General features: G+C 41.6%; 1 protein-coding gene across 5 annotated transcripts in view; it reads right to left on the bottom strand.

The window, feature by feature from the left end:
- The window catches only part of LOC112218213 (protein tyrosine phosphatase receptor type Z1), a 70,180-nt gene that overhangs the window by 34,470 nt on the left and 20,915 nt on the right, over nucleotides 1-14,795 (bottom strand). For all 5 annotated transcript variants that reach the window (XM_024378831.2, XM_024378833.2, XM_024378834.2 and 2 more), the window contains exon 2: nucleotides 8,290-8,361. In XM_024378831.2, coding sequence (XP_024234599.1) covers nucleotides 8,290-8,361 — 72 coding nt within the window. The remainder of the gene's footprint in view (nucleotides 1-8,289; nucleotides 8,362-14,795) is intronic.

Here is a 14,795-nt window from a genome sequence, read left to right as displayed (position 1 = left end):
GGGTGTAACATGCAGAACTGTGGAATTTCTCAAGCCTTTCCTGGGGGATCCCCAGGGTGTGATAAATATTTATTTTTTTATCCCAGCACTAATACCTAGGGGTGCACGATATATCAATGAACATATTAGCTAAAAATGCCAACATCGGTATCGGCCGATGTTAACCTCTCTAGGGTAGGGGGCAGCATTCGGAATTTTGGATGAAAAGCATGCCCAAATTAAACGGCCTGCTACTCGGGCCCAGAAGATATGATATGGTAGATTTGGATAGAAAACACTCTAAAGTTTCCAAAACGGTTAAAATAGTGTCTGTGAGTATAACAGAACTGATTTGGCAGGCGAAACCCAGAGAAAAATCCATTCAGGAAGTTTTTTTTGTTTTTGTTTTGTAGTTTTCTATTCAATGCCATTACAGTATCCATGCCTTCCACTAGATGCCAACAGTCTTTAGAAATGGTTTCAGGCTTGTATTCTTATGAATGAGGGGAGTAAGACCAGTCTGAATGAGTGGACCCTGCCGTGTCACAGAGGTTTTTCATGCACAATCCCGAGAGAGTGCATTTCTTGTTTACCTTTTATATTGATGATGTTATTGTCCGGTTTAAATATTATAGATCATTTAGACTAAAAACAACCTGAGGATTGAATATAAACATAATTCGACATGTTTCTATGAACTTTACGGATACAATTAGTATTTTATTCTGCCTGTTTTGACTGCGTTTGAGTCTGTGGATTACTGAAGAAAACGCGCAAACAAAACTGAGGTTTTTGGATATAAAGAGACTTCATCGAACAAAAGGAACATTTATTGAGTAAATTAATGTCTTCTGAGTGCCACCATATGAAGATCATCAAAGGTAAGGGATTCATTTGATCTCTATTTCTGAGTTTTGTAACGCTTCTGCTTGGCTGGTTACTATTTGTAATAATTTGTCAACTGGGCTATGTTCTCAAATAATAAGGTATGCTTTCGCCGTAAAGCATTTAAAAAATCTGACACTGTGGTTGGATTCACAACAAGTTAATCTTTAAACCTTTGTAAAATATGTTTTGTTTTCTGAATTTATATGAATGAGTATTTCTGTATTTGCGCTCTGCAATCTCACTGGATGTTGGCCAGATGGGACGCTAGCGTCCCACATACCCTAGAGTGGTTAAAAACCTATTTCAAAGCTACCGTGCATACCTATATAATGTAGGTACATGACGTAATGACGCCCACAATGTCTGCTGTGTGGATCAAGCAGTCAACAAGTCGAGCAGTCATTTGAAAGAGTAAGAACATTTCAGGGAGACAACTCAAAGGCAAAATCCATTAAAGTCAAGATAATGGAATTCATTGCCCTTGACAATCAACCGTTCTCTGTCGTGGGTGATGTTGGCTTTCGCCGACTGGTCAAGCACCGGAACACACTACCAAGTGCGCTATTTTTCAGATGTTGCCCTACATGAGTTACACAGTAATTTTGGGTATCATCCTCCACTCTTCCCGGGAACAAGAGCAGGTCAGCGTACCCTCGGCCCAGATGTTTGTCCGCCGCTGTCGATGTACCTGAAGAAGAGCTCGGGCGGCAATTCTCAAGACCAACTCCAGGTATCGTCGACAAGCGGACCTTCGTCAGACCCCAGCTCCCCACTACCACATTGGGCAGAGGGTATGGCTTTCCACTCGGGACCTGCCCCTTCGGGTGGAGTCCCGCAAACTGTCCCCCCATTTCATTGGTCCTTTTCCCATCTCTAGAGTCCTTAGTTCCACTGCTGTCCTTCTTGTGTTACCCCGTACCCTCCGTATTTCCATGTGTCTACGATTAAGCCTGTGTCTCACAGTCCTTTGTCTTCTGTTTCTAGGCCCATCCCTCCCCCGGGTCATCGATGGCCAGCCAGTGTATACGGTGAGACGCCTCCTGAGGGTTCGACCAGGGGGCAGGGGTTTCCAGTACCTGGTTGACTGGGAGGGTTATGGCCCGGAGGAGAGGTGCTGGGTCCTGCTAAAGACATCCTGGACCCGGCCCTCATCGCCGACTTTCACCGCCGGCACCCCGGTCAGCCAGGTATGCGCCCAGGGGGGGGGGGGTACTGTAACACCCTGATCTGTTTCACCTATCCTTGTTATTGTCTCCACCCCCTCCAGGTGTCGATTGTCTTCCCCAGTGTATTTATCCCCGTGTTTCCTGTCTCTCTGTGCCAGTTTGTCTTGTATGTGCAAGTCAACCAGCGTGTTTTTCCCGTGCTCCTGCCTTCTCTATTCTCTTTTTGCTTGTCCTCCCGGTTTTGACCCTTGCCTGTTTCTGGACTCTTTACCCGCCTGCCTGACCATTCTGCCTGCCTTGACCTCGAGCCTGCCTGCCACTCTGTACCTCCTGGACTCTGAACTGGTTTTGACCTTTTGCCTGTCCACGACCATTCTCTTGCCTTCCCCTATTTGGATCAATAAACATCTAAGACTCCAACCATCTGCCTCCTGTGTCTGCATCTGGGTCTCGCCTTGTGACCTGATAGTGTCCATGTGTGTTAACTATTTAACTGTACTAGAATGGCAGTTAAAAGGCAGCTAGAATTTTTAATATCGGTTACCGGTATCATTTTTTTTGTAATCATGGGTTGGGTGATATGATGAGTAGTTCAATCAAGTCCAATCTACATGAAGTGCTTATGGCAAAGGGTTGATATGGGGATGTGCATGGAGCTGATGTGCCTATTCCACACAATAGAACAATTTAATGTCATGCTTTCATTCCAACATTCACTCTTGCTCATTCATTGCTGTACATTTTCCAGTTTAACTGGAGTCATCTAAGGGACTGGCAGTATCATTTTCAGAGTATTGGTCGCATGGGAGGCCTAAATTGCCTTCCTGAGTTTTGTAACCTAACTCATATCAAACCTGGTTGCCAGTCTGTTTCTGTTTTAGCCAACACCTGTCTCATATGACATAGACAACAAAAGCTGGCTAAAACATCAGTGACAGTGAGTATGGGTAGTGTTTTTTTCACTTGCCTTGAAGTTTCCAGCAGATAGATTTGATATGCATTGCTTAGGCTATATACTGTGAGCATTTAAATACTGCACGCACAAACAGATATACTACATTTCTTTCCCTCATCTGTTCTTTATCACATGCACACATACTCCTAATTGTACGCATGTATAGTGATGGGGAAATTATTGATAAAGTTACATTTTGGGATATTATTTTTGACAGTATATCGTATCGTTTTGACAATATCGCAACGTTATTTTTTGCGCTAGTTGGCTGTACCTGCTCCAAAACTCCAGTATTATCTCAGTATTTTTTTGCCGCACTTTTATTTCCATGACTGATCCAAACTGGGTTTCTCATGGCTCTTTCTTGATCCTCTGCAGCAGACATATGGTGAGCAATATGTTTGGAACGTCGAATCGCAATAAAATCACAGTATCGAATCGCAGTACATCTAGAATCGTGAGAATTGCAATACGTATCGTATCGGCAACTGACTATCGTGATAATATTGTACCGTGAGGTCCCTGGCAATTCCCAGCCCTAAGCACTTAGCACACATACACACATGCAGGTACACACACACACACACACACACACACACACACACACACACACACACACACACACACACACACACACACACACACACACACACACACACACACACACACACACACACACACACACACACAACACACACACACACACATACTACTACTACTACTACTACTACTACTACTACTACTACTACTACTATTACCCGTTACAATTTCTAACTGAATTTTAGTCCTGGGGCCCAAATACTGTAGAGACCCATCTAAGCCAGAAGACAATGAGGCTGAATGAGGTCATTCTGAGTTCTGGGTCAGCTCATTAGCATGTCAATGGCTCCACACACACAGCAGAGGGGATATGATGCAACAGTATATTCTTCATCATCTATCTGTTATGGGCAATTGTAACTGCTGGTGTGCTTACCCCGTGATAATCGTATAAATAAGCTGTTGTGAAAAGCCAAAAAATCTTTGTAATCTAATGTTTTTTTCTAAATGGTTCTGATGGTTTTTATGCTCAAATTCTCAACATTCGCTAAAACTGCAACAAAACCTCAGGAAAGGCACCTGGGTATTCATGCTTCCAGTCACTGCTAATCGACAGGCTGCTTTGCTTAGCTTCATTTATTGCATTCAGACAATTTCATAAAATAGATACAGTTACATATTGCAATATTATACTTTGACCTCAAGTATCAATTTGTGCAATTGTTTTTTGCTAGGTAGCGTTTTTGCGGGTTAGGCTAACAAACATGAAAATGGACAAAATCCCTTTGAATGATTTATCAAGCTAGAATTTCATTTTAATTTTTTTGATGTTTAGATCTACATTTTTCAGTCATTTCAATTGTTGATATGAAAATTCCGTTAGAACCGTTATTATATACAGGTAAATGCCAAAATAAAGGGAACCTCCTAAATGAGGGATACAACATATATTGAAAGCAGGTGCTTCCACACAGGTGTGGTACTGGTTACTGAGTTAATTAACAAATTAACATCCCATCATGCTTAGGGCCATGTATAAAAATGCCCAGTTGCCTATTATTTTGGCTACTATGGCTAGAAGAGATGAATCAGTGAATTTGAGGGGTCTCAAAGCAGCATTTTTCATGGAAGAATGGTGTCGAATCCTCCAATAGAGTTTCAGACACTTGTAAAATCAAGGCGCATTGAGGCTGTCCTGGTGGCTCGTGATGGCGCACCCCTCTATTATTAAGAACTTTAATGTTGGTGTTTCCTTTATTTTAGTAGCTACCTGTATGTGTGTGTAATAATATTTCACATGATAATATTGTTATTAGTGTGTTTTTGGGCGCGTGCAAAAAATAATCTGGTGCATTGGAAGAATTGTAAATCCAAAGTGAAAACATGTTTTTCAATTTTTTTGCAAATGTACTGAAAATTAAATACAGAAATAGCTCATTTACATAAGTATTCACACCCCTTTGCTATGACACTCCAAATTGAGCTCAGATGCATTAGGATAAATGCTTGGTAAAGATACCGTTCTTCCCTTTCTAAGAGAGGTAATAGACCGTTCATTTAGTGGTGATAATGACGGTACTGTACAGTGTTCGTATCCACATAAAGGTATGTCAGAGGAGCCTGTCTATTATGGTTTTAGGATAAGAAAGATCAGGGATGAAGGGATGCATCCCGCAAAAGGCATGCACAGCAAAAGAGAATCCCTTCCACACACAACCGCAAGAGCATACACACACATGCAGATGATCAAGTGGAAGCACACACACACACATACACCTGCATTATGATAGCACATACACACAATGCAGATTATCCAATAAAATCACACACAAACACACACACACACACAAACCTGCATTATCACAAACAAGCACACACAACCACAAATCACCACTCCAAGCCCTTTGGCTGGGAGGGCACACCATGCAGAATTATTCTTTAACTCTCATTAGCTTCTATATTGTGCCTGAACAAAATAGTCATTGCAATATTAATAAGCAATGTAGTGTATGTGTGTGTGTTTGTCTGTGTGTGTATGGGGGATGAACAAGTTTATCTGAACATCGAACTCTCTCAACTGCTATTCTATTTCTAATATGTCTTCAAGCCTCCAACATAAACTTTCTGAAGCACAGGGTAAGTATAGCATCCATAGGGCCATTGGCCCAGGGCTGTTTTTCTGTTTATGATAGTTATACAATAGGCCTATAGATGGGGAAGGTTATTGAGGACAGGGAAGTTGGGGAGGGACAGGGGCATTGGCAGTCGGAATACAGTTTGTCCCCCCGCCTGGCTGCCTGTGCCCACATGTCTGTGCCCTCACCCAATAATTTCCCCATTGTTGTGCCAGGCTCCCCATGTGTCACCCAGATTCAGTTTGTTGTGACGCCGACCGAGGCGAAAGGGGAGGTATGGGTAGGAGGTGTGGTAAAGAGATAGAGAGGGAGCAAAGGGAAGACGGAGAGAGAGCGTTGGGAAAGGGGTAGGAGTAGACTAGACAGTGAGAAGCAGAGGGGGTGTGTGTGTGTGAGAGAGAGAGAGAGAGAGAGAGAGAGAGAGAGAGAGAGAGAGAGAGAGAGAGAGAGAGAGAGAAGAACACAAAGACAGCAAGGGGTGGAGAGAGGGGTGCAAGGAGGGAAAGATAATATATTTTTTCTTGTCATGTCTAGTGAAAGCAAAGATTGACAGAGAGATATGGGTGGTGGGGGTGATTATTGTGTGCTACTGCCTGAGGGTCATTGTAAATATGTATGGTACATTTCCATGCCAAATGATGCATCTATTTTGTAGAATATGCTCTATTACTGACTTTGACAACTGTATAAAGTATAAACATGCTAATAATACAAACTGTATCAAAGTCAATGTTGAATTGAAGAGAAATACACACATTTTGCCACACATCAAACATTCTATGTCATATTGGCTAGTCATAACCCATGTCATGTCTCATCCAACACAGATCAGACAAGCTAGGCTAAACAGCCGCTCCAAACCAGGAGCTGAATGTGCCCTACTTTCCAAATATGGGTCCCAGAGCTTAACACAGGGAATTCTCTCACCACCAGGGAATTCTCCATGGCTGAAAAAAGAAATAAAGGAATAGTCCCTGAGAAGAGAGTCCCTAGTGTTTTGTGTGTGTGCGGTGGGGTGTGTGTGTGTGTGTGTGTGTGTATTGTGTGTGTGTGTGTGTGTGTGTGTGTGTGTGTGTGTGTGTGTGTGTGTAACCCTCTGTCAAATGAGGCTACGCCAATACACTGCAGCTCTTGCACTGTTTAACAGCTTGTGTTACAATATTGTGTATATTTGGATGTTGTCAACATTAGTTGAAAAGAGATTGCGGGCCATATTCTGAACTTGAACCTCAGTGTAAATAAGTCTTCCTTTCTCATCTCCCCATCAATTCTTAACTAAAAACATTTCAGTTGAATCTTATCTGCTCTTTCCCCCAACCAGTGGTTATTGAGTAAAGGAGAGAGAGAAGGCCATGCCATTTACTATAGGAACAAGGCTCCAAATGACCCCTAATGATAACCAATCCATTTCCTTGTTGATCTCTCTCCACACACAATGCCAAACTTCAGGCGAATTCATGAAGATCAAATTCATTTCTAAGGGGATACGTATTCAAATGCAAATCTCAAAATGGTACCATGGGTGGAAATTGGAATGGGTTCAGATGATCTTCAAGAGAAGGGGGGAGAATGCGTGAATGTTTTCTCAAATTATATTTTCAAATAGGACATTAATTCCCAGGTCTCTTTGGCGTCCCCGTTTCAGAAGATATTCATGAAACCAAGCTATTCATTATGACCTGCATTGTAAACACAATTATTGCCAAATTATTCTCCAAATGCCCTACTCTTTTGATGTCTGCCGCACATGCACACACACCTTTGTTCTTCCTGTCCAAAAATGGCTGATATAGAGATGCCAGGACTGGCCATTCCTAAGAAAATCCCAGTCTACTCCAAGGTACAAGCTTCGTGAGGAGAACAAGCTTCATGACTAGGCTACTCCATTTTTCTCTAACCAGTCAGAACAGTCTAGTCTAAGGCAAGACCAGTCTAGCCTAATAGGTTTATTGGAAACCATAACAGCTCTGTTAAAGGATGAGTCAAACCGATAAAGACAAAGTTAATCCCTTCTGATATTTTACACATGCACAGACTAGACCGTCTCTGTGGTTATCTGTTATTACATTATGCACATTACATGCGCACATTACACACGCACACACGGTACACGAGTCACAAGCAACTACTAGTCTGTCACTACCAGCTCAGAATACGTTTCCCAGTCATCTATTTGACGCACACTACTTATCGATCACATACTGACTCACTGTGTGCCCGCGCACCTGCACACACACACACACACACACACACACACACACACACACACACACACACACACACACACACGGATACACACACACACACACACACACACACACACACACACAGACACAGACACACACACACACACCTCATAAGAGGAGCTTTGAGTACACATTGCGGCAGTCCAGCAGACATCAAAGTCTTGTCTCCGCCAGAGTACCACTCCACTCCTGACCACCTTGTGGATTCACGGCTAGTGAGGAACCAGTTCGATCTACAGGGTAACACTTCCAACTGGTCTTTGGTATTATAATGCTTCAAAATCACTTAGCTTCAATATATCAATCATTTATCCCAATGTATGCTACTGAGATAGACGTAGAACATTTCACCAAACTCGTCTGGTCCCCTACACACTTACCCGCATAGGACCAGTCGATGTCTTCTGAGAATTTGCGCTGGGCCCGGTATCCGTATCCTTGCACCAGTTCAGCTGCAACAGAAAGAAAATAGCTCTCAAAAACAGCTCTGTTTATGTCCAAATATGTAATTTGGTTAAATCAGGATTATTCTTCTCATGGCACCAGAATTCTTATATTATTATACGTTCACACAGCCTCTAAATCCGATTGAGTTGGTCTGTTTTTATTTGAGAACTGAAAGACATCCACGTCACTTTGATCAATTCATGATACCCTCATTCCAAAAGATCATGGCAAAAAAAAAATAACAATGCTTTATTACATGTAACAATATTGCTTATAGGCCATTATGTGCAGTGCAACATTGAGGACCAATCATTTAGAGTTATATATGAGAAAATATCAGCAAGAGGGAGATTGTACAATAAAGATTGTACAATAAGATTGTACAATTGTACAATAAAAACAATCTGTTATCTTTTCCGCTCAATTTTGAGAATAATGAGTAAGATTTACAGAGCCATCATAAGGTATTCACACCCCTTGACTTATTCCATAAAATGTTGTGTTACAGGGTAGGATTAACATTGATTTAATTGTCATTTGTTGTCAAAGATCTACACAAAAATCTCATCTCAAAGTGGAAGAGAAATTCTAACATTTGTAAAAAATATCATGAAAAATTAAAACACTAATACATATTTTTTTTAATTCTTCAAGCTCTGTCAAATTGGTTGTTGATCATTACTAGACAGACAATTTGAAGTCTTGCCATAGATTTTCAAGCCGAATTAAGTAAAAACTGTAACTAGGCCACTCAGGAACATTCAATGTCGTCTTGGTATATTTGGCCTTGTGTTTTAAGTTATTGTCCTGCTGAAAGGTGAATTTCTCTCCATGTCTGTTGGAAAGAAGACTGAACCAGATCTTCCTGTAGGATTTTTCCTGTGCTTAGCTCTATTCAGTTCTTTATCCTAACAAAACTCTCTAGTTCTTGCTGATGACAAGCATACCCATAACAAGATGCAGATATCACAGGCTTGAAAATATGAAGAGTGGTACTCAGTGATGTGTTGTGTTGGATTTGCCCCAAACATAACACTTTGTATTCAGGACATAAAGTTAATTTCTTAATTTTTTGCCTTATTGCAAACAGCATGCATGTTTTGCAATATTTGTATTTGGGACAGGCTTCCTTCTTATCACTCTGTCATTTAGGTTAATATTGTGGAGTATCCACAGTATTAAACTCTGTAACTGTTTTAAAGTCACCGTTGGCCTCATGGTGAAATCCCTAAGCAGTTTCCATCCTCTCCGGCAAATGAGTTAGAAAGGACGCCTGTATCTTTGTAGTAACTGGCTGTATTGATACACCATCCAAAGTGTAATTAATAACTTCACCCTGCTCAAAGGGAAATTCAATGTTTGCTTTTTTTACCCATCTACCAATAGGTGCCCTTCTTTGCGAGGCATGGCAAAACCTCCCTGGTCTTTGGGGTTGAATCTGTGTTTGAAATGTACTGCTCGACCGAGGAACCTTACAGATAATTGTATGTGTGGGGTACAGAGATGAGATAGTCATTAAAAAATGATGTTACCTTTTCATGTGTGAGTTCCAAATATCAGTAACGGTTTTCCCCCAATGTTTTTTATTTTGTTTTATTTTATTTTCACTTTTGTTTCACTGTTACGGACAATTTATCTTTGAGGCTTTACTGAGCCGGACAAACTTCTCTCTTGGACAAGCTTCTCTCTACAACAAGAGCCCAAGCACTTCCCCAATTATTCCCCAGATCAAATATGAAGACATTGTGCATCTCTAGTCAGAACAGGCTCCAAACTCCACTATGGCCAAGACCAAAGAGCTGTCAAACGACACCAGAAACAAAATTGTAGACCTGCACCAGGCTGGGAAGACTGAATCTTCGTGTTTGGAGGACAAAGAATGCTGAGTTGCATCCAAAGAACACAATACCTACCGTGAAGCATGGGGGTGGAAACATCATGCTTTCGGGCTGTTTTTCTGCCAAGGGACCAGGACGACTGATCCGTGTAAAGGAAAGAATGAATGGGGCCATGTATCGTGAGATTTTGAGTGAAAACCTCCTTCCATCAGCAAAGGCATTGAAGATGAAACGTGGCTGGGTCTTTCAGCATGACAATGATCCCAAACACACCGCCCGGGCAACGAAGGAGTGGCTTCGTAAGAAGCATTTCAAGGTCCTGGAGTGGCCTAGCCAGTCTCCAGATCTCAACCCCATAGAAAATCTTTGGAGGGAGTTGAAAGTCCGTGTTGCCCAGCAACAGCCCCAAAACATCACTGCTCTAGAGGAGATCTGCATGGAGGAATGGACCAAAATACCAGCAACAGTGTGTGAAAACCTTGTGAAGACTTACAGAAAACGTTTGACCTCTGTCATTGCCAACAAAGGGTATAAAACAAAGTATTGATATAAACTTTTGTTATTGACCAAATACTTATTTTCCATCATAATTTGCAAATAAATTCATTAAAAATCCTACAATGTGATTTTCTGGATTTTTTTCTCCCATTTTGTCTGTCATAGTTGAAGTGTACCTATTATGAAAATTACAGGCCTCCCTCTCCGTTTTAAGTGGGAGAACTTGCACAATTGGTGGCTGACTAAATAGTTTTTTGCCCCACTGTATATCGTGCTGTCGTTTCTACTGTAGCATACCGTATGTATGTATGTATGTATGGAGCAAAATGTATTTCACTGTTTTATTCACATGTTTTCAAGTACTACTGACAAATAATGCATTATGATTCTTGCATAGATTTTAATGGACACATAGGATGTGTGTAAAATACTTTTTTGAAGGTTGTACTGATTATGATGAGCTAATACTAAGCTATTTTTCAGCTATATGTGGCGCCATGTTTGCACAATGCTTTCTGTTTGTCGATCGTCGTCCTCCTCGTCTGAGGAGGAGTAGGAAATATCGGACCAATGCGCAGCGTGGTACGTGTTCATGATGTTTATTTGCCTGAACACTGAAATACAAAATAACAACGTAAATAAACAAAACAAACGAAACAGTCCCAAAATAATCACCCACAAAACACAGGTGGGAAAAGGCTCCCTAAGTATGATTCTCAATCAGAGACAACGAACGACACCTGCCTCTGATTGAGAACCATACCAGGCCAAACACATACACTCAACATAGAAAAAGGAACATAGACAACCCACCCAACTCACGCCCTGACCATGCTAAACAAAGACATAACAAAAGAACTAAGGTCAGAACGTGACACAGACCCCATTTCCCATTCCCATTTCCAAATTTCTTCTGTTTGACCCCCATTTATTGATAAATCCCCCCCATCAAAGTAATTTTCCCTGCATCTTATCCCCCCATGAACTTATACACTGTAACAAGTACGTTGAAGATTTGTAAAATGCTGAAAAGTGGCCAAACTAAGTTAATATTTTTCAGGCAATGAGTACAGCCATCTTTGTCTTTGACTTTGTTTAAGTGCATCTTATAGTGAATGGCATTCTGGGATTATAGAGTTTTCACTTGTCAAGCATGAACCATCATAAAGAATTTAGCTGCTGTTAGCTTAGCTGACACGCATCTCTTTTCTAAACAATAAAAGGTGAAGTTGAGGAATAAAGTTGTGAAGACCTTTATTTCCCAGCAGTACAAAACATTGTTTACATGCTTTTCAAACAACAATGCTTTTTAGACACGTTTGTTGCATTATACGTTCTGTTGCTACTGTTCCAATCACATATTGGTGATGGAACGCTGCAGGTACCAATGATCACAATATGTGAGCGTACGCATCAAAGAGTTCAACACTATTATTGCACATAGAGTGAGTCCATGCTAATTCTTATGTGACTTTGTCAAGCAAATTCTTACTCCTGAACTGATTTAGGTTTGCCATAACAAAGGGGTTGAATACTTATTGACTCATGACATTTCAGCTTTTCATTTTCTATTAATTTATAAAAATGTATAAAAACATAATTACACTTTGGCATTATGGGGTATTGCGTGTAGGCCAGCGACACAACATCTCCATTTTAAATTCAGGCTGTAACCCAACAAAATGTGAAAAAATACAAGGGCTGTGTCTACATAACTGATGGCACTGTAGGTCTGCAGCACACAGACCATTAACATAATGCATTCTGGGGGATGTCTGTGGAATATGTCCATGCGTGTTTGTTTACTTGTCTCTAGAAAACCATCCGTGCACACACACACACACACACACACGCACGCACGCACACACACACACACACACACACACACACACACACACACACACACACACACACACACACACACACACACACACACACACACACACACACACACACACCTCACCAGCAGACATAATTATCCTTGCATTTCACTGTACCAGTGCTGCAGAATGATTAGGAGGAGATAGTTTATTATTACAATGCCCTATGAGTCCTGTCTGGAAAATGAATTGGAGCCAGATCCCTCAGGGCTACACTGCCAGGCAATTACGGAAGAGTTACTGTCAGAACCAACATGCCTCATTATCATAGCTTGAACAAAGCACCTGCTCACTAAAGCATAGGGAAACAAACCGATTACACCAAACGTTCTGGAAATGTTGCTGAAGCCAAGTGATGTCCACGAATGAGAGACGAGGATGTGCTACATTTCTGCAACATTAATAACGCCAAAGGTTTTCAAAAAGCGTGGACATGAGGGACCCTCGCAGAGCGACTGATTGAAAGCAGGAGGAACTGATTAGAAGAGAGGGTACCAGTTTGACCTTTTCCAAACATGTTCAACCTTTAAACAACATTCGTCCGTAGTTGAGCATTTTGTCTACAAAGGATTGTCATCTGGGGGGGATGAAAGAAGCTTGTTATCCTTTATAAAAAAACTAATTCACTTACAAATGCATAGGCCCCAAAGTCCAACAGTACTGGAAACGTGCTGGAAGGGTCAATGTAAAAAGAATATATCTACGTCAACACAGTACGGCTCGGGTTGGCACAATAGTGTGAAAAGGGTCTTAAACCATGTCCAAATCTTGACCTGACCTGACTCTGGTTGGAAGGAGATGAGGATGGGCACTCGTGCTCTGCTGGGCTGTTTTCATGTTTGCCTGTGATATCATTTCTCTGTCTAAGCCTGGATTGAATGGCTTTGACCAAGCAAAAGTCCACTTTTCTCACAATCTTCCCAAAGCAGTATACCAGTAACTCTGGAGTTCAAAGAATGAATGAATGCCGCTGCAGAGCTTTTGCTGTGTGTTGTATACTGAGCTGGTTTAAAGGATATCATCCAAAAGGTGCAAAGGGATATAGTCCCGCAACTAAATCATATTTAGGAAACTAGAAGTGATAAATGGTTCTCTTTTTTCCCCTTTTCGCATTCTCTTCACTATTATCTCTATCTTGTGGTCTTCCTTCACATCGTTGGACTTCACTGGTCTGTGCCCGCCTAACACTGGGGTCAGCCAAGGGTCATGACCTCTCGTTAAAAGGTCAGGGGTTGGAAGTTCACTCACACACAACCCTTTGTCTTCTTTGGCCTTAAAGCAACGCGTTTCTTTCCAACACAGGGACATCTCTACAAGGGATTCCTCTCCTCCTCTCCTCTCCCTCGCTAATCCGAGAGATATGATTGCCTACAAGAGTATTTGGCGTCCTATTCTTTCTGTTCAGTGCAGATGAGGGAAGGGTACAAGGAGAGGAAACCTTTAATGATTATTGAGATACAGCCTCACTGTCCCTATCTCCCTTGGCTGACCTTCTGATGTACCATACTGAGACCATACAGAAAGGAATGGAAGCCGGCAATGATATATTCTACTCATACTTCTGTGATGCTAATTGGCTAATTCATGTAGGAGAGACAACTGTAGCTCTCTCTCAGCTCATTCCTCTCCCTCTTGTCTCTCTTCTCTCTCTCTCCATCCATCTCAATCTCTCTCGAAGCTACATACTTCTTCTCCCACTTGATCAGTATCTGCATCTATCTCTCTCAGCCTCAGTATTTTCTCCTCTGTCCCTCTCTCTCTTTATCTCTCTCTCTCTCATCTTATCCAGTTTGTCTAGAGACCTAACTTCTCTATTTCACCAGTACAGCAGTCACTCACATGTGTTCTGTCTATATAGTGTAAACAATGACTTTGAGATGAGATGCCTGTCCATTTCCAGCACAGGTTCATTCAATAGGCTTGGTAATATTACACCGTGTGTGTGTGTGTGTGTGTGTGTGTGTGTGTGTGTGTGTGTGTGTGTGTGTGTGTGTGTGTGTGTGTGTGTGTGTGTGTGTGGTGAAGGGCACCATGCATATCCCTATTTAACATCAACAGAGGATACAACATGGGCTCGTCTTGCTTTGTCCTGTGATCCTCTTTAAGGATCAGTGGTGCACCTGTGACTGAAAGGGAACAAAAAGCTTGCCTTAAATTACAACCTGGGCTGCTTAACTCATTGTGGCCCAGTGTCTCCATTTGTGGCGTTTCCGAATTGAAAAC

This window comes from Oncorhynchus tshawytscha, linkage group LG19 (assembly GCF_018296145.1).
Source record: "Oncorhynchus tshawytscha isolate Ot180627B linkage group LG19, Otsh_v2.0, whole genome shotgun sequence".
Classification (NCBI taxonomy): domain Eukaryota; kingdom Metazoa; phylum Chordata; class Actinopteri; order Salmoniformes; family Salmonidae; genus Oncorhynchus; species Oncorhynchus tshawytscha.
Note: the sequence above shows the minus strand (reverse complement) of the source record. Positions and strands in the feature narration are given on the sequence as shown.